This window comes from Coccidioides posadasii, chromosome 3 (genome assembly GCF_018416015.2).
Source record: "Coccidioides posadasii str. Silveira chromosome 3, complete sequence".
Classification (NCBI taxonomy): Eukaryota; Fungi; Ascomycota; class Eurotiomycetes; order Onygenales; family Onygenaceae; genus Coccidioides; species Coccidioides posadasii.
Window position 1 is genome coordinate 289,093 of NC_089409.1, and position 22,039 is coordinate 311,131.

Genomic DNA, 22,039 nt, shown 5'->3' on the forward strand with positions numbered 1-22,039 from the left:
GCAAACGGCAAAGCAGACGCAGAGGTTTTACTCTGCTTGCTTCACGGAAGTCAACTCGGCCCGCTCCGTCACAAGGCAGCCAGGAGCTTTTACATGATTTATTCGAGGCTAATGCGGCTGTTGGTTCAAATCATTATATTGCCGCTGAAGGATGAGCTCAGCCCAGCCAACATCGGTTGATTCCGCCAGCGGCCGGAAAGCACGGAGTGGCGATTAAATGACCCTACGGTTCGGAGATACGCGCTTGCAGTCTCCTCTACACAGCCATTCAGTTTCGGCTGTGTAGCCGTTACCCGGTGAAGATGCAACTAGTAGCCTATCGTGTGATTCTCGTTGCTGCAATGGCGTCTTCGTATTTCTGCAATAAAGGACTAGTCTAGACGAGTCGCTCAATGAAATGCGAGGCAGGGTTCTAAGACTCAAGGACATTCTCTCAGCTTGTGGATCAAGCAGAACCGAGTATCCCGTGAGCCTATTAATCCTTTAAACGCGTAGGCCTACAGTTACAGCCCGGGAGGAGTGTATGTACAGGGAAATTTGACGTTGCTCAGCCTTTTCGCTTCAAGATTTTCCCGCGCTATCCTTCAATGTAACAATCCGATTTAGCACAATTGCATCAGGCTTCGAGTCTGTGTCGACGGTGAAGTAGCCCATGCGCATGCCTTGGAATCGAATACTATACGGTTCCACCATACTCGCATCCCCGTCCTCCTTTGCTTTGGTCTCACCCTCTCCTTCACCGCTCTCCTTGTTCTGTTCTTTCGGCCAAGGAGCAGACCGACAGACCTCGTCGAATCCAGTTTCGATAAAAGCGTTCGTAAATATTTGTTCGGAGTCGGGGTTGATGTCTGCCAGGAAGCCATCTGGGTGGGCAGAAGGATCATCCGACTTGAATAGCTGGTTAAACGCGCGGACCTCTGCACGTTTAGGACTGCTGTGGGCGGGTGACTCGCCGACCCAGTGAATGTAGCTGCATAGTAATCAGCACCAAGGCTTGTCATTGAACATGGAAATATCTCAGTCCACCATAGAAAGAACTTACGTTTTTGCCTTCTTCACTGGCAATCCCTCAACAGGTTTCTCATACTTGGCATGAACACAAATAATTTCCCCGGTCTCTGGATCTTTCTCAAAAGAAGTTGCGGTTATGGGATGAGGCGCTTTCATTAGACCAACCGTCTTACCAGGTGCTAGGCGGAAATAGTCGGGGGAATCGACCTCGCGGAAATCCGACTTCTCTATATACACTACCTTTGTGAACGGTACCTTACGGGACTAAGTGGGAATGTGTGAGCCTTCGCTGTCCAGAAAAATAGGGATAATATTCGATTCTTACCCCGAAAGATGGATCCTTCGAGAAAGGCACTTCGACCATTTCAACAAAATCATCGGGAAGATCATCGATGATAACCTTGAGCGGCTCGAGTACAGCCATCAAACGTGGAACAGTGGTTTCCAGGTATTGACGGACCGTTTGTTCAAGCTTGACGACTTGAACGTTGATTTTAGCTTTGGTTACGCCTAGCTGATTGACAAAAGAGAGGATAGCTCCGGGAGGAAATCCGCGTCTGCGCAACGCGATAAGAGTATAGAGACGGGGATCATCCCAATCCCGAACATAGCCTTTTTTAACCAGCTCAATAATCTTACGCTTGGAGAGAACGGTTCCGGTTATGTTCAAGCGGCCATATCTGCCAAAAGTTTAGTACTGAGACGCTTTACAAACCGGGGGATGAGGTCGCGTACTCTCTTTGCATCGGCTTGTAGACGTCTAGCTTATCGCATAACCATTCGTATGATTCGCGAGAAAGCTCAAACTCCGTGGTACAAAGGGAGTGTGAAATATCCTCTATACTGTCACAGAGGGGGTGGGCAAAGTCATAAGTTGGGTAGACCTTCCAGTTACTTCCGGTTCGGAAATGAGCCTTGTGCTCATGGTCGAGGATTCTCCAGGCAAATAAATCCCACATCTGCGGGTTCGGGTTTTCTAGATCCTGTTTCATCCGAAGTGCAGCCTCGCCTGGTTTATATTTTCCATCTCTCATAGCTCGGAATTCGGTCAAGGATTCTTCAATGGGGCGTGATCGATGAGTGCAAGGAAAACGTTCGCCACCAGTTCCTTCACCGCGTTGAACTTTTATCTCGGCCTCTTTTTTTTTATTTTGCTCGTGTTAGCTCAATGAAGTTAGCAGTGATGGGGTCTTCGAATCACGCACTTGTGCAATGGCAGACATAGGCACCATCACGGCGGATCAAATCCTCGGCAAGCTGGTAGAGCTTCTCGAAATTATCGCTGGCAGCTGTAACACGGATAGGCTTGAAACCGAGCCAATGTATTATATCTTCAATTGCCTTATAGTACTTTTCCTCTTCGCCCTCGGGATTCGTATCGTCAAATCGCAGAATGCAGCTGCCACCGTGGTATCGAGCGAAGCCGAAATTAACCGCAATGGCTTTACTGTGGCCAATGTGTAAAAACCCGTTGGGCTCGGGGGGAAATCGCGTGATAACCTTTGGGATCTTATCTGAAATCGGTCTCTCTTGATACACATCGGCCAGGAAACCGACTTTGAACATAAATTCGGGGTCTTGGGTGACATCTACACCAGCGGCACCTCCTGCCTGTTTTTTAGGGCCCTTATTAGCATTTTTGGCACTATTATCTTTCGGCTGCTTCGCTGTTTTTTTCTTTGGCGGTTTGGCCTCCTTTGGCCGTTCGGGCAGCTCGGTGGTACCCGTAGGCGCGCTCATGGCTCTTTCAAGAATCAGCTTATCCAATCAAACCGGTTCTCAAGCTCAGTACGGAGAGCAGACTGGCATAACCAAGAGCTATCCAAAAAAAAGATATAAAAAGGTGCATGAACAGGTAGCATTTCCCTGGCGGGGGAAGACTTTCTTTGATATTCAAGTTTTGGCGGGGTGAGTCTGACTCATCAAAGCTCCCCAGTCGGGTTTAGCGTCGGTGTTATCGTGCTTCCTTATCTTTCCTCTGCTAATGGCAACTGTGCCTTTCTCTTGTCCTGCTCCAGTCGCGGTGATGTTGGATGAGGTGAAACTCTCTCCGCTGTCGAGGAGGACACGGGGTCGACACGGGATCCTGAGCGTTGAAGCTCATCAGCAAACTACCTGTTTGGCCCCCAGCGAATATAGTTACGGCACATTATCTAGAGTGATGCTGGAGCCCTTCACGTCGTTTAGGATCCTCATCCTCATAATTTTGCGGATAGCGGCGGAGAGCCAGAGACTACGATGTCCTCTTACCCTCTATAAGGTCATTGCATATGACCATGGGTAACATTATCACGACGACGGTGGCCTTGGTGCAACGTGCCCCGGGTCCCTTCCACTTCAGACAGGACCACAGCTTTTCGAAAGTGCTTCTTTGCGTTCGAAAATATCACGAGGAGAGGGAACGAAGGCGGGTGACTTTTTCAAAAGCTTCCCCACACAATCTGGAGGATATGTCAAGCCAAGCCTATCGCGCAATCTTCTTCCGAAAAAAAAAAAAAAAAAAAAAAAAAAAAAAAAAAAAAAAAAGAAAAAAAAGAACTCTATATGTATGAACGGAGTACAGAATATGGGGTATGGAATGAACTCCGGCAAGTTCCACAGCATCCGGAGTATTGTGATCTGGAACTTTTGTTCTTGAATTGGGGGCGGTTGACTTTGGAAGCTCACGGGATGCATGATCAACAAAGTAAGCATATACGGAGTACATGGACTATATTACCGCAGACAGACGGGAGCGTTTGCAAGCAACAAAAATGCATGAACACCAATCAGTGAGCGCTCACTGCCAAGGAGGGTTGACCGACATTCAATGCATCGGCACGGGGCACAAGGTCTAGAATAACTGGTTTCTCATGGGAAACAAAAATGGAAGTTCTATCCCTTTGGTACACGGGCTTCTCTTGGAAGATGAGCCGCGATTATGAGGGGTTCCTCCGCATCGCTCCGCCGGGGGGGGGGGGGGAAGAATACTATGCGCTTGAGCCGCCGGAAGAGGTCAGTTTACCCTGCGAAGACATCGCCCACCCGTGAATTACTTCCAATTCCCTCTCGGTGTCCCGTCGCAGAACCGTATCATTTTCAAAAGTAAAGCGATTTATGACCAGTGAGCACTTTGACTTTGCCACGTGCTTGTTCAGCCATGTTATATTCCCGCATGACAGGAGCGACGGCCCTCACTGATCCCATTGGGTGATGGTTGGAAGGCTTAACCCCGAGTGAGAATGACCACGCGATACGCCGTAAGCGTGGTTTGGACTTCCTGGGGCTCTGAATGAAATGAACAGGCAATACCCTTGAGTTCAGAGCCATGGCCGGCGCGGCCGGCGCTTGCTGTGGACGTCGACTCCAAAGGAGAGAATACAGCCAAGCGAAAAGAGTGTCCCCTTGGGGCTCAGTTCGTAAAAATTTTTCGTAAAAAGTAGTAAGCGGGACAATCAAGCTTCTTTAGCCGGCACAACCATGCAAGGGTGTAATGCACCACGCTCGTCTGTCCAATCAAGAATCAATGCCGCCAGCGTTTTGAGATCTGGAATCGTTTCATGACGAGATCTTGAAGCCGCAGCGTTCACCGACCTAAAGTTCCCAGGGCACGAGATCCTTGCCGTGCCTGGGGGTGGTGGTCATGATTACTCATTGCACCAGGCCAAGTGCCATCGAAGCCGCCCCAACCAACTAGTTCACTAAGGAGTTAGTGCCGAAACGATGGTGTCGGACCAGCTTTGGGGCCTGCTTGAGCCTCAAAGGAAAGGAGAGCGTGCAGGTCCCCGCACCATCACACTCGCGTCCAGGCAACTCTGTGGGTTGCAAGAATAGTGGCACGAAGTTTCCCGTATTAGCTTCGTGCTCGAGTTACCAAGCTCGAGGCCGCTGGACGAGGGGCTCATCCGGATTTTCTGGAGGCTCTTTGTTTGGCCGATGCTCCCCTGGAGCCTGATACGTCGCTGCCGACGAGAATGGGGCAGTAGGTTTCACAATCTGCCAGGAACGGTCGGACTGATCTACGCCCTTCTCAACGTAATCTCCCACGTATCCTTGGCCTTGTCGCCTGCCATCCTAATGGTCCCAGTTTCACTGGGGTCATGCGACGGCGATCATCCTATCTCGGAGCCAGCATCCCACAGCTCAAAACTCAGCCACACAGTGAAGATGATCCCAGCGCTTTCTCAAGACCGAGCATGTGGCTCGCCGAAGGAACGTTTGGCCAGCGACCGAGTTGGTAACTTCAGGCATACGGAGTCGTCAACGAGCTAGTGCACTCCGATCCCTCTCCCGGGTGGTTCGCTGGAGTTGGGACCAAAAGAAATGTCGGGTGGCACGACTTGGCGGCAATGAGGGGCCAGAAGCTTTGGTGTCTCGGCTGTGATTTGCAGCATCGTGAGAATCCATCCCTGAGGCAGAGCCGCACAAAGGTCATCGACAGTCGCCTTTTGCTTTTTCCGTCCTTCATACCAATCGAGACCCTCGGGCCAATGACGGCTTGTCGCTTCAGGCTTCGCAGCCTTGTCGTTCCCCGGAATTGTTGAGTTCCACTGCCAATCAGCATGGGAACACTGAAAAGCCGCTCAATCACGTCGAAGTTTCGGCTGAACCTTGATTGAAACCATGTAACTGAGATCGGGGCGCTAACTCGTGAACTAGCAAGCTCAGCGTATACATGTAGTTCTAGTCCAAGAAGGAGAGATAACGAGTTAAGTTTTGTTGGCCACATGTGTGTTTTAAGCCTCATATTTGCCTCTTGCTACCATTCAACAAAAGGAACAGATGTTTCACTCATTGAAAACTCCTTTTGTCCCAAACTTGAGCCTCAATTTTGATTCGCGACACAGATATATTTTAGGCAATGCCAAAGAAGTGAACCTGGCAGTTTCGCCCATACATAACACCAGCATCACAGCACTGCTCAACGACTCCAGCTCATAGGACGGCGCATTGATGCTTGGTTTGAATCAAGAAAGTCTTGTTGAACAAGTGAAGCGCAGCTCTGGATTGAAAGAGTGACTCTAAATTCTTATCAATAATACCCTTTTCCATGATGATCTGTCGTCCTCGGCCTCACACGTCCCCAGCAGCACATCCCCCGCCCTTGAAAAGTTCGAAATCCAAGAAGACTTGCTTCGCTCTAGGTTAATACCTGGGCGTTTGGCTAAAGAGACGGAGGGACATCTGCGATTTGTGTGCTCTTGTTTCCCTTGTTCGGTTCGCGCTCGACTGTCATGACTCAAAAATTCGACTCCATCCCTTTCGACATTTGGCATGAGATTGCCTCCTATCTGGGGCCCGACGACTACGTCAACTTGAGTCTCGTCAACAGGGAAATGTACGAGCTGTTGAAGGATGACATGACAGCCCGAAAATCTGCTCAGGTATGCCTGATTATGGGATGGCGCCCCGCATGCCCTGCCCGATGCCCCCCCTCTCTCCCACCCATGGCTGGAAAGATGTTGAGCACTGACACGTCTTACTAGAAGTTTATGTTCCACAGTGCTGAGTGCAGGTTGGCTGCAAGTGGGCAAATCAGCTACTGCCAAGCCATAAGACGGGCGTTTGACGTCCGGGAGGCTGTGGCCAACGCTCAGCCTTACTCTGCAAGCGTTGTCGCCTACGCGGAGAGTTTCCAATTCAAGCAAGGTGTACTCTGTTACAAATATCGCGATACGCTACGGGTTTTGAACGTCCGTGATGCGGATGACACGGAGCAGGTTATCGACGTCAGAGTGGCGTTTTTTGAAGTTGTTCTCCGCCGAAAACCCCACGATTCCGGAGAAAGAACCCAGATCACCCTCCTTCATTATTCAGATGGCATTGCTTCTTGCTTATGCAAGTGGGCTGGCCTTGCCTGGCTTGTCGCTTTTGATGTGCGCCCAACTTTCTCCGAAGTGGGCACGAGTCGCGTCAGAACCATGCGCCAACTATACTCAACGGATGAGCTTTTTGTACGCAACAACGCGTCATATCTTTACTACGGAACACATTCAGGAGAGGTACAAAATAACCATTTTGACTATAGGGAATGGCTAATTCACGGAGTGTACCTACCCGAGGACCGTAACCTCACAAAACGGCCTCTTCAGCTTGAAAATGTCGTAGGGTCCGAGGTCGGATCCACTATCTGTTTTGAAATACGAGATGACTATCTCTACGTGGTCTCCAACCAGACATCACACGAAGAAGAGGAGGTCGACTGGACATCGTTCTACGTCTGTGTGCGTATTCCTCTCTCGCAACCAACACAGCCCATATGGCGGCGATGTTGGCGACGCCAGCATCAAGAAGGGCCCCTGAACGATTCCTGGACCGACCTGTCCCTGAAAACGGATGAAGAGACAGGAAATCTCACCATCGTTGAATGTCGGCGAGAATGGCGAAATGGCGGCAGTGAAAACTACAGGACGTTTTATATGCAACCGATCGACCGTCCAAGTGCTCAGGCTGAATGGGAGGCCGATGATCTCGACCCGGTGACTGCCAATTCTCCCCTTCCTGGAGATGAGCCTCCGAGTCCTGGATTTCCTTGTTATAGGCGCGCTGCTGAACTACCAAATGATGATCCATTGACCCGTACGCTTGACGCTTTTAGTAAACCCAACTATGTTCCTCCACGGAAACGTGTACGACGGCAATATCATGATGAATATACTTTTGAAGAGAGAACTTCGGATTCTCGAAAAGATTTTCCACTATCGAAAACCAAATTTTGGACGTACAACCACTCCGCGTCGTCATTTGTTGACCTCGTTAATGACCCACGGCCAACAAAAGGATTCTCTGCACAAGCAGATCGATTGCGTCTCCGCATTGGCTCTCGAAAACGTAAGTGTCCTATCGACGAACAGGGCGAAGAAGTCGAACGTGGTTCCTTATACCCCCCAGAATATTTCCACGGCTGTGGTGTGCCTGTTAAATGGTCTGAAGAGCGTTACAAGTCTCGTGGAATCAAGTTCTGGCCACCAGATGACGCCCCAGAGGAGCTTCTCCAGCTCCTCTGTCCGCGCACGGCGTCGGGGCGGATCGAAGCGGCCGCTGATGAAAGGATGATTGTTTACTTAACAAAAGCTTCACAACCGGACGGTCCCAGACAAGTGATTGTACTGATTAATTTCGACCCGACCATCAGATTCAAGGGGCTCAAGCGGCTAAGTCAGCCCTCCTTGACAACCACATCCGATTCCGGAAACACAAACACGCGATCTATCGAGACAGACGCATTCGCTACAGCTTCTGCGTCCTCCCAGCCCAAATCCTCTTCCTTCCCATCTCTTTCCAGAGCAAAATCCTACTCTACATCCAGCCGACCATACTCGCATGACGCGGTTAAAGGCCCCGCATGTCGCGGCAAGAAGTTACGCTACACAGAACCACGGTGGTTTACTATTGAGTCAGCGTCGTATCACAATATGCCTGGATATTGGCTTCGTTGATTAAACCAAGACTGAGGGCGTAGAGCTACAACCCGGGCTGCGTCGGAGACATCATATCACCTGATAACATGAATTAACCCTCTTGATACTACCTCTAAAAGCCATAGAAAGAGATGTCATATGGTGTCGACAAAAATACCCTTTTAGCTCGAGGGCCAGGTTTGGGATGAGGATCAGCTTTACTCTGGCTTGGCCTGAGGCCCGGGCGAAGGGGCGTGAAGCGGAGTGAAGCTGAGTGAGGAAGGGCGAGGTGGGGGGAGAGCTGTAATCCTCATTGGCGAACTAAACACCTCTCCCTTCGTGTTCTCCATAGTTACTGTAAACCTTCTGATTACTCTTGTGCCAAGTTTCATAGGTTTTAGGCTCCAGCTTTCCATGTTTCACAAGTTCATAAGAAGCAAGTTATTGAAAGGAGCTGCAACAGGCCAACAGAGCAGATGGTTTCTGGCAAACTAGTTCTTGATCAGATTCCATGACAGGCCTCTGCCTGGACGCAGCTGCAAATTATGGAACTCAAATACAAATGGGATCATAAATGGCTTTGTTTGAGTAAATCTCAAATGAATGAATCAGTCAAAAGAACTGTTTAAAAGGAACATTTTCACAAGTTTGTCCCAGCGATCCTTCACCACATTCACATTCTCAATGTATGTAATCTGACACATCAGAAGATCGGCTTTCATCTCAGTCTAGGGAAGATGACTTGCAGAGCGTTAATGAATCTGACCTGGAATCTCACCATTTTCGGCGATCCGATCAGTGCAAACATCTATCATCCGGCTTCGGACTCCTGCAAAGGAGGCACATCACATTTTATTCATCATCCCACAAAGACCCCCCCCCCCCCCAAAAAGGATTCTGCCATCCGAATATTGCTGTTTGTGGAACCACACTGTCCACAGATCGTCCAGTAAAATTTCTCAGCACGGCTTTAGTTCCTCCCTAGGTCTTCCATACACTTGCTGAACTGCGACCTTGTAATCCGGGAGCAAGAAGGGGTCAAACATGAGCAGCACCAACGATGCCTGGAAAGAACTGGATGCAACTCAACCCCCCTTGAGGTATCTTGTCGAGTTGACGCCCACAGCAAATTAGCGATGAGATTAAAGATGGCGTTCCATATCTCATTATCGCTTGCCTTTGAAGGATAAGCCTATCAAGAGGTTGAAAAAAATCACAGCTAAAGTCGCATTATAGGTGTGTAAATAAGCCTGCAAGCTCAAAGGTTATGCCCTTGACGGTGGTCACGTCCTGCTGCACCTTGACTGCCTGCTCTCTATGCAATAACAGCTTTCAATCTTCCTGGCGCACTGATCCGAGATCGCTCAAATTGCCTTTAATTTTGCCTTGAAAGTGGTAGAAAATGTAGAAAAGTCCACTTCCTTAATGTGGTCCATTAGGGAGCTCAAGAAAGGGACAAAAAAATGAACGGCTTCTACGCACTGGAATATTCCCCGCACCAGCATTTGTAGATAAGGCTACCCACGGGCCATCATGAGGTATTGGGAAATGCGACTGTGGCGTAAAGCTTGACAACGTCGTCGTCAGTCGAACCTTTGCAAGGTTCTTCGGAGTTAACTAGGCTGTACAGGAGGGTGCCGAAGGGAAATATGTCGTCCTGGTTGAGTCTTTGTGACCGGGTAGATCCTTCCACTCACTCCGAATTACATTCCGCAGTTCAGAATCCTAGGTTCAGATCTGCTTTCTTCCGTCGTCCTCTACCTGGAACAAACCCGGCCCAGTCAAATACTCTGTCCCCGGCGTAGGAGCTGTACATCAAAAGTTTATTCTCCCTTTCCCCTCAACGGAAGACGCTGAGCCGGGTCTGGCGGGCAAAGAATTCATTTCAAAACTTTCTGGGCTGTGGTCTTGTCGTAGCAAGACATGCTGAGTTCATACAAAGCCTTCGATGTGAATGTAAGTGCGGTGTATTGGTTTGACGGATCACAGGACGCCTGGACCACGCGTACTTGCCCGAGAATGAAGGTCACGACCGTAGGCAAGAGGAATGTCAGCGGTTGCATACTGTGTAAAATGAGGGGGAAATTTAATGCCCGGGTATCTCTGGCTCTGTATACTCAGATTTTGAGGGATCCCAGCGTACTTCATTCATCTGGCAGTATAAGATGGAAGGTATTCCCAATATTTCCGAAGAAGGTAATTCTTGCCATCCATGTGCTGGTCCAACAGTGAGTGATCCCGGATCATGATGGCCCAGTGATCCCGTCGGTGTTGAAAGAGACAGTATGCAAGAGTGCGGCGGTGGTTGTCAGCTACCAGGCCTTGACCGAGCATGAAAAGCAATGGACCACCACATCTGTGAAAAGGAGAGAGAGGGTAAGACACAAACAGCCATGAAATACAAGGAGTCAGGAAGTACATAGGGATAATAAGAGGAAAAGGCGCTAGTTCTCCTACTGTGCTCCAGAGGTGATTGTAGCTTCTTTTTTCAAGCCATCAATAGTCATTGCCAACCAACCAGTCCAGCTATAGTCAGCTGGCGGGCGGAGGAAGTAAGAAGAACCAGGGGAGTTTGATCCTCGCACATTTCTGTATGGCTCTTTCAAAAGCCGGCGGAGTTGGGAACTCAGCCTTTTCCCCTGTGGTTTCCTTTCAAACAAGTTTGAGGTCTAATGGGTTCTGCAGCTAGTCGAAGAGGAACAGATCTGGCTCCTCTGACCAATACATGTTAAAAAAGCGCACCCATCAAGTTACTGAATTCACTTGGGCCTGATAGGAGCTTGTGCTTGATGCGTTCCACAATAGCTGATGCTTGTTGTTTTTGATGGGACACTGATATGCTAAATCACTCCAAATCAAACTGTTTCAGAGTCACTTGTTTGAGCATCAGCAGTTATGACAATTCATGGCTGGATACAGATGATAGGTGTTGGAGAGAAAAAAAGCCCTTAACTACTCTTCACCCCTCGCGCGAAACCTTGATAAGGGAAGATCACGTGAGGGACGGAGTGCCGATAAAGGGTTTGAGTCATCGCAGCGATTCCCCCTCTTCAAGAGGAGGTTCTGATGGCGACTGCTCGAGACATATTCTCTAGACACTCTGCTTCAGCTCAGTGACACAGAAAGAAGTTATTTTGCTCAATTGCCTACCAATTGCATTCAGAAATGGCTGGGACAACTCTCCACCTCCGTGCGGAGGACAAGATTCTCGAGCACAGGTATGATCGTACTCCTCGTGTCTTTCGGCGAGCATACGATAGGAATCACTGCGTTGGGTTTCTCGATTGAGGCCCACCTAATGCTCCTCCAATTCCAAACCACCCAAGTCTAACAAATCTCGAGCTAGATCCGCACTCACTCCGTCGACTACCCGTGCTCTTATCGACGCCGGCTACAACATCAAGGTCGAGCGGTCACCTACCTCCGCTCTCCGCAAGCGAATTTTTCCGGACGAGGAATTCGAGAAGGCTGGCGCCGAATTGGTTGCCGAAGGAAGCTGGATTAATGCACCCAAGGATTCAATCATCGTGGGTTTGAAGGAGCTTGATGAGACCAAAGATTTCCCATTGGTGCACGACCACGTCACATTCGCGCATTGCTTCAAGAACCAAGGAGGTTGGGAGAAGGCTTTGGGAAGGTGGAGTCGTGGTGGGGGTGTTTTATACGATTTGGAATTTCTGCAGGTTTGAGCTCCTGGTGCCGGGGCCTACGAGGGCTTTCTGGAAAGGCCGCAGGGCTAACGCTCCATATTACAGGATGACTCGGGTCGAAGAGTAGCCGCTTTTGGTTATCATGCTGGCTTTGCCGGTGCTGCGCTTTCATTGAAGACCTGGGCCTGGCAGCTCGAGCACCCGGATGGCACCCCACTTCCAGGTGTCGACGAATTCACCGGCGGGAAGGGTTATTATGTCAATGAGGATGAGATGGTCAATCAGATCCGTGCCGATATTGAAAGGGGAGCTAAGATTGCGGGTCGCAAGCCACGAGTCCTGATTATCGGTGCATTGGGTCGTTGCGGAAGGTGAACCGACCCATTTGGACATCGCTTGAAGTAAAAGCATAGCACTAACACGTCCAATAGAGGAGCCGTCGATGCATGTGTCAAGGCAGGTTGCGAGGATATCCTCCGATGGGATATGGCAGAAACGGCGAAGGGCGGTCCTTTCACCGAAATTGTCGAATCCGACATGTATGTGCTATCAGTGGGAGAATAGACGTGCTGGATTGCTGACGGCGGATAGCTTCATCAACTGCATTTATCTCACTAGCAAGATCCCTTCATTTGTCGATGAGGACAGTCTCAAGAGCCCGAATCGTAAGCTCTCTGTTGTGTGTGACGTGGTATGTACTCCTCCCGCCAATTTTGGGCGCAAGGGCGCTAACCCAGCGGATTTATAGAGCTGTGATACCACTAATCCCAACAATCCTATTGTAAGTCCTGATTATCTGTGTAACTCATACAGGCCTTGAGCTAACTGTTTGCTTTCTAGCCCATTTACAACGTAAACACTGTATGTACATCTACTTTCATTTATTCCTAAACTCCAGCTGATCGACTTGCCCAACAGACCTTCGATAAACCTACCCTCCAGCTTAATTACACCAATCCTCCTCTCAGCGTGATATGTAAGTGTGGCTTGTGCTCAACCTTATGCTATTTGCGTTACTTTTCTCCTGCAAAACGGAGACGCAAGAGGCTAAATCCGGATTTTCAACAGCAATCGACCACCTTCCAAGCCTTCTCCCAGCCGAGTCATCCGAGGCCTTCTCCACAGATCTCCTACCGTCCATGCTCGAGATCAAGAACCGGACCTCCCACCCCGTCTGGCAACGGGCGGAGAAGCTATACAGAGAGAAGGTGCAAACATTACCCGCCGAGTTGCAAAAGGTAGAAGTTTAGATCGTTGCTTCTTTTTGGTATATTTGATACAAAAGGAGAATACATGGATTGCATAGATGGCACCTGTTGGGTATTTCGGGGTATAAAATTAAAGATGACATAATAGATGGCGGAAAACGATAGGAGATTCCATGGGTATAGGCCTATGCTGGTATCAGTTTAAAAGTTCGAAACTTCTTCAATCCAAAGGGCCAGGAGATCGACTTTGTATGGTGACCTCTTTCGTAGTTCCACTCGCTTCTCTATCGGTCGACGCTCCAACTCCGAGCGGTGAAAGTCAATGATTAGGGCCCGTTGTAGCTCATCATTCCACAAAACGTTTCCATGACGAAAGTCCTTATGTATAACTCCCGAAGCTCGAATATCTCTGTTAGACCTCCTGATCTTGCGAGTCAACGCCTCGGAGTGCTCGTGCTTAGTTGTATCCTTACCACCCCAGGCCATGAGCAGCATGTGGCGTATCTGTCCGCCCCGATGTAGAAAGTAGACCATTCTCAGATCGACCGCTCCAAGAAACACAGGGACTGCAGACCCCTGAGCCTTTTGGAGGATGCGGTATACATCTGCTTCGCGAGAGACCTCATTCCAGAGGAGGGACGTCGTCCCCTTTCCAACCACTGTATAGCCATATGTAGCGCAGGTGATTTTGAACGGTGCTCCAAATGCACCACAGTCTCCAAATGGTGTGCATTTGTGATCAAGATTTTCATCCAGCTGTTCCTTGAGCAGCTGTACCAGGCAATCTGCAGTAATAAGATGATGCTTGCCCTCTCGGCCTCGTCGGTGAAGCTCCACATTAGGGCACTGGCCATCTAGCATGCGGCTATGTTTAAGGCCGAGTAGACACTTTTGTGTGCAAAATTGCTCTGCATGGTGGTTCTGTTGCTTACGGTGGGTGCGTCTTGACCGTGGCGGTTGCTGTATGGACGGGGATGATGTGATCTGCCTGAGGTTCCGCTTGCGTCTGGGTGGTGCTTGGTTCAAGTCGGTGTCCGATGAATCAGTGGGTTCTGAGTCGTATGCGGTTGCCTCAGGTGCACAGCCTGCTGGGACCGCGTACGAGCTCGCCGGTCTCCCGTTGCTGGAGACGTCAAAGGGGAAGATGGAAAATATTCTGAGCCTGGGAGGGGTTTCCTTAAGCTCCTCCTCCGGGATTTGAGCTCTAGTCGAAATCTATTTCCCACACGTGCAGCTGCTGAATTGCATCGTTGCGCACTGAATATCCCGAGGACGCAAAGGAGAACTCATTAGACATAGGCACAAAACCTGAACGATAGCTGTCTTCGGCTCCTGCAAAGCCTGCTCATCTCCAGTATTGACTTCCATATTGGGTTCGCAGAGATAGAAGTAAAGCGTCGCGGGATCATCATGGCGCACATGAAGAAGGATAAGGGCGAAACCATTTATTATATAGGAATACTCGAGGCCTTCATGGATCATCACATGATATTCTTGGGCCAAATCTGCTCCAGTTAACTGTTCAGCATATATTTCAATTTCTGAGCGGGGTCAGTTGGAACTGTTTCCCTTTGAACGACCTCCTCCCAGAATTCCATTGGGCGGAGCCCTACCCGAATATATTCCACTGGGAGCTTGTGGGGAGGCTTAAACTCCCCTGTGGTGATCAGAGTGTTAGTGCTATCATCCAGGCGACGGACGCAGAACTGATCGGGACTGGGCTGGCGAAGCGTCCCATGCGTTGCACCTGATATATCTGAATCAAGCTTATCCAAGGTATTGGCGTGATTTTCGAACTGAATCCCATCTCCCAGCGAGAATTCGCTTCGAGCATTTGGGATTTCACACAGCTCCGCAATCACATCATGCACATGGTCTTCCACGCCGAATCGCTCGTAACTTTCGAGGTCCTTTTCGCTGGCTAGTAGCCGGCGATGAAACAAACGCCCAAGGCCCTCCAATACAATAATAGGTGAAAATATCCGCGGTGCATCTGCCTCAGATGCGCGGAAGTAATTGCGAACGGTATCCTACACTTCTTGCTGCCTTGCTAGACAGTCCGTCCAAAGACGAAGCCGTGTAGGGCAAAGTTTCCCCGAGGGCTTTGTCAACGAACCCTTTGTAGAGCGGGGTGCCTGTGCAACCCTTAATGATCAATACAATGAATCATGACAGGTTCGAAGATATTCGTCAAAGGTCGTAAGGCGCGTGCGCTCGATTTCTCTGAAGAAAAGAGCTTTGTAGTCTGGTGAATTGTTTCCTGCCATCTGGGGCCGTTTGCTGTTTAATTTTCAACCAGGACTATCAACTGCTACAAAAAACGCAGCTCTTGGGGGATGTTATACGGTGGTTGGCCTCTCACAACCAGCCTGTGGCGTTGTAGGTCTTTGGCAGCAGTTTGAGAGCAGCTGCTGGACAGCAGGTATACAGCCAGCATCAGTGTCCGACCAGAGAGATCTCCTTGATATACAGTATATCATCAGCATCCTAATAGTAGTTGCTAATGTGCAGATTCAGATTCAAAAAGAAATGTGGTCAAGAATTGCTGAAGAAATGCAGATACCTTGGAGGGCTGCAGCGCCAATGCATTGGCAAATGAGGAAGAGTGAAACGGCACACTGAGCAGAGGTGAGACTATTCTCTTTTATCACCTCCCACCACAACCACAGGCAACATTTTACCAGAGAAACAAGTCTACTGTAGTATAGGCCAGCTGACCACTGGCATTCCAGCAGATTCATCACCTCCCAATCATCTAAAAATATGGGCCAAAGCAAGACGACCTGGCGGTGGTCGCAATCTGTAGCAACAGAAAACGGGATCAAGGGGCGTAGATCTGGGCTCGAGTTTTACATCCCTTTCGGAAGAGCACAATGCTCCGCTCCTCGGATCCCAAAGCTTTAATGGCAAGAGAAATATTACAGAATCAAAAAAGGGAAACAAATTTAACTATATACATACATACACACATGCACCGCCCTTATCACATCGTGAGAATCATTTAACCTGTCACATTTATAGGTACGCTAACCCGAGTCATTCGCCTGGCGGCTTGAGCAAGTGACACGACAGTGTACTGAAAAAGATGCTTTCTTAAAACTGCATCTGCTCTCTGATTTCCGGGGAGTTCAAGAACATGCACCGCTCGCGAAGTTTCTGTGCGCGGATAGCTGGCTTTGCCCGACGGCCATCCCACGGCGATAAACCTGCCGACGGGCCTCCAGCCACATAAATACTCGTGTTGTTACCTCTCGCGAATGCTTTTTCCCATCCTTTCAAAGTCTCCTTTCCCCGAACGGACGGACGGCCGACACTGGCGAAGGATGACCAAGACCGTGAAGCTTCGATCGCAAGACGGCGGTCAGAGTCGACAGGGTCGAAAGGGTATCCGGGAATGTCATAGTGAGAAATGTTGCCAAATACGTATGCGAACTCAGATGTGTGGATCGCACCGAGGCCGGGGCTGCCTATCGCAGCCAGGATTGGGGCGACAAGAGTCTGGTTGAAGTCATACAAGTAAACGTCGATATCTTTCCGCGCCAAATTCTCTCCATACCAGATCGGCATGCATGTCATGATGATATCTCTGAACATTCTGGCCGAACGGTAGAACTGCGCAGTGCGGTTAGCCGTTGGATCGTCAGAGAAATCGGAGCTCGGATAAAGCTCAAGTAATGACTTGACCGAGACATCCGTCATCGCAGGGAGATAGCTGGAGATAAAGTTGAATGTATCCTCTTCCGTATAAATTTCCTGGGGTGTGTAATACGTGACATCTTCCTCGGTCCATCCAATCATTGTCCTCACTTTCGCGAAGCGACCTTCGGAAACGAGAGTTGACGGTGCATCTGGTAGAAAATCACCGTCTACCGTCGGCAGCCAGGAGTCTCCAATATTGTTGGAGATGTCGGCCACGTGGACCTCGATAGACTTATTCAATAGAGGCTCCGTGTCAAAGTCACGCAGACAAGCAATGGTTTCTGGGGAGTGCAGATCGGTGGTATTGCAGCCAGTGGCGCCGGCGACCAGCTTCATTTCATTGATAGTGAAGTCACCGGTAATTCCGGGTTCGAGAGCCTGGCTCTGACAAATGCCCTGTTGGAACGGTACCGGCTTTGTGCCACCATATGCCATGGTGTGGAGGCCAACCGCAAGACCTAAGTCGATGTCAGCAACCGCAGAAAAAGGAAGAAAATGAAACATCGCCAGGTTTGTACCTCCGGAAGATTGGCCGAATATCGTAACTTTCGATGGATCCCCTCCAAAAACTTCGATGTTGTCGCGAACCCACTCGAAAGCCAGTCGCTGGTCCCTTAGACCGGCGTTGGTCGACTTTTCCTCTCTAAGAGCATCTGAGATGGCGAAGCCGAACACTGTTGTATATATATTAGCATCACACCGTTTTTGCTGAAGTCATGCTGTTCTGATAAACGTACATCCCAAGCGGTAATTGATCGAGACATGAATGATGGGCATCTCATTTTTCATAGACTCCAGAATCATTCCATCCGGTTCGTAGGAGAGGTCGGCATTTGAGCCAGTCCAGAAACTACCTGATAGGCAAGTTAGTCAACATTCCCACCCAACCAACTCGGCATAAAACTGCTTGCCTCCGTGGATGTAGATCATAACGGGTAATTTGGAGTCGGAGGACAAGCCCGGGGGTCGAACAATATTCAAATTAAGGCAGTCTTCAGAGATATCGAAGATATTTGACAACGTCAAGGGAAAGTTTGGATTGCCGGTCTGCTGGGGACAGGCGGGCCCGAATGCTTTGGCCATGATCGTCGATCCTTCCTCGGGCACATATGGCCGAGGGGGCTTGAACCTGTGCTCGCCGCTCGTGTCCTGGCCATATGGGATGTTCAGAAAGACATCGAGACCATTCCTCGATATCCCTTCGTAAGTGACCTGGGTCTCAGGATCCGTCACGCGCGGGCTGGCCGCCGCGTTGGCCGCCACGGTCAACGCCAGGAGTAGAGCGGACTTCATAGTGCCGCAGAAACAAAACAATTGAAAAACGTACGTTCGGAAGAAATGGGCTCTATGAGAGACCACATTCATATATATATATCGAGCACTCGGTACTCTGGGCCTTGGTTAATTTATCATTGCATGAACCTGTCCGTGTTACATCGCCTCCGCGGGGAGTCCTCTGGGAAGTTCTGCATGGGTTCCACTGTCGGGAGAAAGGATTGGCGGCCAACCCAACTCCCGTCCCCTGGGGCTGAAAGTGCACGCCATACTCAATGGAGCAGGTCAACAGTTCAGCGTGGATATTCATTGGTGCGGCATGGGGTTTCTGGAAAACAGGACAGCCGACAGGGCCCAAGGATGCAGCTGCAGGGCAAGCGAGGGAAAATCCCCAGCCGCTGACAACTGGCGATTTGCGACGCATTCTCCCCCCAACACCCCGGTCAGCCAAACGGTCCTTGACGGTTAGTTACTTAGGCTTCACTTGCGGCATCAAACCCCAGAAGGAAGGAGAATGGGATAAGACGGAAATGGAGATAGAGACGACATGAGCGCAAAGTTGAGTTGCTCAGTGGGATCCGGAGTAGTCAACTCGTTGACTCGGTGTTAAAGTGGGGTGACAAAAGCGGTCAAGATTTCGCGCGGGACACATTTGAGCGCAACAAACGGTAGTTAGTTAACTGCCATGCACATCGAATATCTATCGAATCCACTGGTAGTTGGCGCTGGGCCTGGAAGACGAGGAAAATTGAAGTTGCAAGATGCCGCTCGGGAGGGTTGTTTCGAAGACATTCCAATACATTTTCGTCAAGGGTTCACAATTATAGCGCCAGGGGGTCAATTAGACGACCAAGATCATATGCGAAGTTAAATAATTCCCGGAATCCCAAAAAAAAGAAAAGGGTTCAAATCGCATCAACTCCTACCCTCTCATTTTCAGCGCTACGGGGCAGGGAATTCTATGAGGCCCTCCATTCCCCATGTCGACATCATGGGAGAAGCCTCGCATGTTTCTTTCTACTCAGCGTCCGATTTTCTCCTTTGTGGGCGGTTACCGCTGCCAACTATTTCAATACGTAGTAGTTACCCTACAGTACGGAAGGAAAGCTCAGTGGTTCAAGAGAATGTAAAACAGCGTCCTTTGGATATAGCGCCAAAACATATACCTATCCTTATTGATATGGCATTGATAAAATAGAAGCTATGTAGTCGCATGTAAATGTAGTCGGATCCCCAAGATATGTGATAATTGTCAACGGATAAATTTAACATCCTCAATTGTTGAGTCTAACATAATTTCCTAACGCAATAGTTAGCCTTTACCTGTCACACAAATGCACTCAACGGGCGGGTAAACGATGTTAAGCCATACCAGGAAATTGTCCAACCTTTCCGTTTATTCTTCCCGTCCACCACTCATTCTCGTTATTCGTCCTTGACACAATTTCAATGACATCTCCTGTGATGAAACTCAAGTCTCCCACTGCCTGTGCTTCATAGTCATACAGCGCCGTAACAGTCTCGACTTGCGCGGCCGCGAATTTAGCTGGCTTGGGCCTTGGTGGTGGTGGAGCAGGCTTCGCTTTCGCCGCAGCAGCAAGGGTGCCGTTCCCAAAGGTACCCGAAGCGGAGCTTCCGATTAGGGGGGATGTAGTATGCGCAGAGTATGGAGGAGGAGGATTTTCTGATCCGCTCGCGGTTCGTCGGGAAGGGTATGTTTTTGACTCCGCAGCTAGCTTATCCTTTCCGCCGCCGGGTGTGAATTTTGAGCCCGGCCGTCGGCCGCCTGTGGCCTTGAAATGGACTATTGATAACTGCTCAGTACGCTCTTTGACGTCCCCCCGTTTCCTCTCGTATGCCTCCTCCACATCCGACGTGAGGTCGAAGTAACCAATGTTCAACCCTTGCATCTTCTCATGAAGTGTGTAAAAGACATTGAGCTGCATATAATAAAATGACTGGAAAAGGGGCTTGATAAACTCCGCCTCCAACGCAAATAGCTTCGGTAGCTCGTCTTTCAAGAGGTCGTTGTAATAATTGAATTCTTGCGTCGCCTGCTCGACATCATTCTCTGCCCTATAGAGCGCCTTTTCATCTTTTAGCGATTTATCCTTCTTGTCCTGGAGCTTTTTTAATGAGGCGCGATGACGGTCATAATCCAGCTGTTTATGCTGTCGCTTCACGGCAACCTTCCGAATAACTTTGATGATCTCCAGCAGCTGGTCGGCGGGACTGATGATTCGAGATTCGATCAACTCGAGCTCGGGTTGCAACGTTGTCAATAGCTCCCTCACGATGGACTCGTATTCCTCACAAGCTTGGATGCCCTCCGGGTTCCCCTCGGGTACTAGCGTAGTCGGGTCGGAAGCTCGCCCGGAAATAGGCTTATACAGTTCGGCAATAGCTTTGGAGAACTCGATCTGGTGGTTTAACATGCCTATAAAGTCCCAGCTTTCACATTAGTAAACAAGAACAATCAGCCAGGCTACAGCAATTTGAGCGCCTAAGCGGGGGGTGTTGAAAAAAGAAAAAAACAGGCGGAAGGTTCGGAATACCAGTAATTGCCTCGAAATACTTTTTCGACTCATCGTGCAGTTTCTTTGTCTCCTTCTCGAGTTCTTGAAACCTCCGCTCGGCGTCTATATATACGGGGTCCTTTGTATTCTCGCCGAGGTTGAACCTGGCCTTGAAGGTCTGAGGAGCTCGTGCAAAGCTCTTCTGTATTCCCTTCAAACTCATCGCAGGAACTCCAAGCGTACTCTATATATATGCAACCACCGGGAGAGTGTGGTTTAACGGTTCGCGATTGACGTAAATAGACCAGGGGTAATTAGGAGCGTTCTGCACCGCGGGGAAACTCGATCGCTGAACCGCTTGGATGTGATCGAATTAGTAGGGGGTTTCTTCGGTTGAAACATCCAGGAAAGCATACCTGACGGACGACACGGAATTAGCGCATAGAGAATCAATATTACTCTTCACAAACTACAGTGATAGCAAGAACAGCATCGATCCGTGGCGAAAACGATTGTTTCAACAGTGTTTCCCTCCAGCGCTCTTTATGTGGCTGACGCTGTCCGGCGATCGTCACTCTGGTGTGGCTGAGAGCCAAGCCATCGGTTCTTCGATCGAATTGGACTAGCGCGATCTACCCGGCGCACCGACGTGTGGCTGTGAAACAAGCTCCGAGCCTAACGCCACATACGCTGTTGTGCTTCTGGTACGGAGCACGCTACAGTGCCTGCTTCGACGGGGACGATTCCGCCTACAAAACGGCATCCTCCCGACTCCTAATCAATTCGGGGAGCGAGGGTGTGTCTCCTAGCCTACGTCATCTACCCTTGTCAGTCCTAACGTCAGAGTAGGGCTGAACGATACGGAGTAACAGATCTGCCGTTCTTCCCCGCACCGTCATACCAAGCCTTGGACTCGGCTGTCCATGAAAGGAGGATCGTCACTTGACGTTTCATCCCTGATCAGATCTCCGGAACAATCCGATAGGTGGGCTAGTACCAGTTCTGAGATCCCAGACCAACTTCTTCCATCTTGGTGAAATCCGTCATAACAATCATATGTCCTGTCTGAAATGGGCTAAGACGGGAAGGGAAGTAGTGTGTAGTGCACATCAACGCTCGCTAAATTTTAAGTTTGGCTTGTGAACCAGGAATCTTGCACTGAAATGGGTAGCTGATAGCTCAGCATCAACATTTTCTCCATCTGAGATGGGAGGCTAATGATTTCAAAGATATCGTCGTTGAAGTCTTTATATACATCACAACAACCTGAGCATATTAGAGAAAGTCATGTACAGACATAA

General features: G+C 49.6%; 7 protein-coding genes across 7 annotated transcripts; 2 read left to right on the plus strand and 5 right to left on the minus strand.

The window, feature by feature from the left end:
- Positions 1-335: 335 nt before the first annotated feature.
- D8B26_004991 (uncharacterized protein) lies at positions 336-2,858 on the minus strand. The gene is made up of 5 exons (XM_003066751.2): positions 2,217-2,858; positions 1,747-2,149; positions 1,337-1,691; positions 1,043-1,275; positions 336-970 (listed from the first exon to the last, which is right to left on the minus strand). Exons 1-5 carry the CDS (start codon positions 2,749-2,751, stop codon positions 562-564), a joined length of 1,935 nt encoding a protein of 644 aa, XP_003066797.2. The 5' UTR covers positions 2,752-2,858; the 3' UTR covers positions 336-561.
- Positions 2,859-6,054: 3,196 nt separating this feature from the next.
- Positions 6,055-8,957, plus strand: D8B26_004992 (uncharacterized protein). Its single transcript, XM_003066750.2, has 2 exons — positions 6,055-6,374; positions 6,477-8,957. Exons 1-2 carry the CDS (start codon positions 6,225-6,227, stop codon positions 8,427-8,429), a joined length of 2,103 nt encoding a protein of 700 aa, XP_003066796.1. The 5' UTR covers positions 6,055-6,224; the 3' UTR covers positions 8,430-8,957.
- Positions 8,958-11,446: 2,489 nt separating this feature from the next.
- Positions 11,447-13,548, plus strand: LYS1_1 (Saccharopine dehydrogenase). Its single transcript, XM_066124669.1, has 9 exons — positions 11,447-11,608; positions 11,737-12,073; positions 12,146-12,411; positions 12,472-12,579; positions 12,632-12,731; positions 12,789-12,821; positions 12,881-12,901; positions 12,959-13,016; positions 13,109-13,548. Exons 1-9 carry the CDS (start codon positions 11,556-11,558, stop codon positions 13,288-13,290), a joined length of 1,158 nt encoding a protein of 385 aa, XP_065980750.1. The 5' UTR covers positions 11,447-11,555; the 3' UTR covers positions 13,291-13,548.
- Positions 13,450-14,730, minus strand: D8B26_004994 (uncharacterized protein; the record flags this gene model as incomplete). The annotated part of the gene is made up of 2 exons (XM_066124670.1): positions 13,450-14,371; positions 14,552-14,730. 2 exons carry the CDS (start codon positions 14,728-14,730, stop codon positions 13,450-13,452), a joined length of 1,101 nt encoding a protein of 366 aa, XP_065980751.1.
- A 1,611-nt stretch (positions 14,731-16,341) lies between these two features.
- Positions 16,342-18,240, minus strand: D8B26_004995 (uncharacterized protein; the record flags this gene model as incomplete). Its single annotated transcript, XM_066124671.1, has 4 exons — positions 16,342-17,405; positions 17,466-17,621; positions 17,685-17,797; positions 17,840-18,240. The coding sequence occupies 4 exons, from the start codon at positions 18,238-18,240 to the stop codon at positions 16,342-16,344; spliced, it is 1,734 nt and encodes a 577-aa protein (XP_065980752.1).
- Positions 18,241-18,292: 52 nt separating this feature from the next.
- Positions 18,293-18,646, minus strand: D8B26_004996 (uncharacterized protein; the record flags this gene model as incomplete). Its single annotated transcript, XM_066124672.1, has 1 exon — positions 18,293-18,646. The coding sequence occupies one exon, from the start codon at positions 18,644-18,646 to the stop codon at positions 18,293-18,295; it is 354 nt and encodes a 117-aa protein (XP_065980753.1).
- A 704-nt stretch (positions 18,647-19,350) lies between these two features.
- D8B26_004997 (uncharacterized protein) lies at positions 19,351-21,240 on the minus strand. The gene is made up of 4 exons (XM_003066746.2): positions 21,155-21,240; positions 20,778-21,095; positions 19,595-20,659; positions 19,351-19,522 (listed from the first exon to the last, which is right to left on the minus strand). The coding sequence occupies exons 2-4, from the start codon at positions 20,959-20,961 to the stop codon at positions 19,497-19,499; spliced, it is 1,275 nt and encodes a 424-aa protein (XP_003066792.2). The 5' UTR covers positions 20,962-21,095; positions 21,155-21,240; the 3' UTR covers positions 19,351-19,496.
- Positions 21,241-22,039: the final 799 nt, after the last annotated feature.

Coding starts and splice junctions, on each gene's coding strand:
- D8B26_004997 (XM_003066746.2), bottom strand. CDS start 20,961: ATGAGTTTGAAGGGAATACAGAAGAGCTTTGCACGAGCTCCTCAGACC. Junction 20,660..20,777: donor GTATTTCGAGGCAATTACTG/GTATTCCGAACC, acceptor GGGACTTTATAG/GCATGTTAAACCACCAGATC. Junction 19,523..19,594: donor AAAGGTTGGACAATTTCCTG/GTATGGCTTAAC, acceptor CTATTGCGTTAG/GAAATTATGTTAGACTCAAC.
- D8B26_004991 (XM_003066751.2), bottom strand. CDS start 2,751: ATGAGCGCGCCTACGGGTACCACCGAGCTGCCCGAACGGCCAAAGGAG. Junction 2,150..2,216: donor CTATGTCTGCCATTGCACAA/GTGCGTGATTCG, acceptor ATAAAAAAAAAG/AGGCCGAGATAAAAGTTCAA. Junction 1,692..1,746: donor TACAAGCCGATGCAAAGAGA/GTACGCGACCTC, acceptor AACTTTTGGCAG/ATATGGCCGCTTGAACATAA.
- D8B26_004992 (XM_003066750.2), top strand. CDS start 6,225: ATGACTCAAAAATTCGACTCCATCCCTTTCGACATTTGGCATGAGATT. Junction 6,375..6,476: donor CAGCCCGAAAATCTGCTCAG/GTATGCCTGATT, acceptor ACGTCTTACTAG/AAGTTTATGTTCCACAGTGC.
- LYS1_1 (XM_066124669.1), top strand. CDS start 11,556: ATGGCTGGGACAACTCTCCACCTCCGTGCGGAGGACAAGATTCTCGAG. Junction 12,580..12,631: donor GAAATTGTCGAATCCGACAT/GTATGTGCTATC, acceptor GACGGCGGATAG/CTTCATCAACTGCATTTATC. Junction 12,732..12,788: donor TCTCTGTTGTGTGTGACGTG/GTATGTACTCCT, acceptor GCGGATTTATAG/AGCTGTGATACCACTAATCC.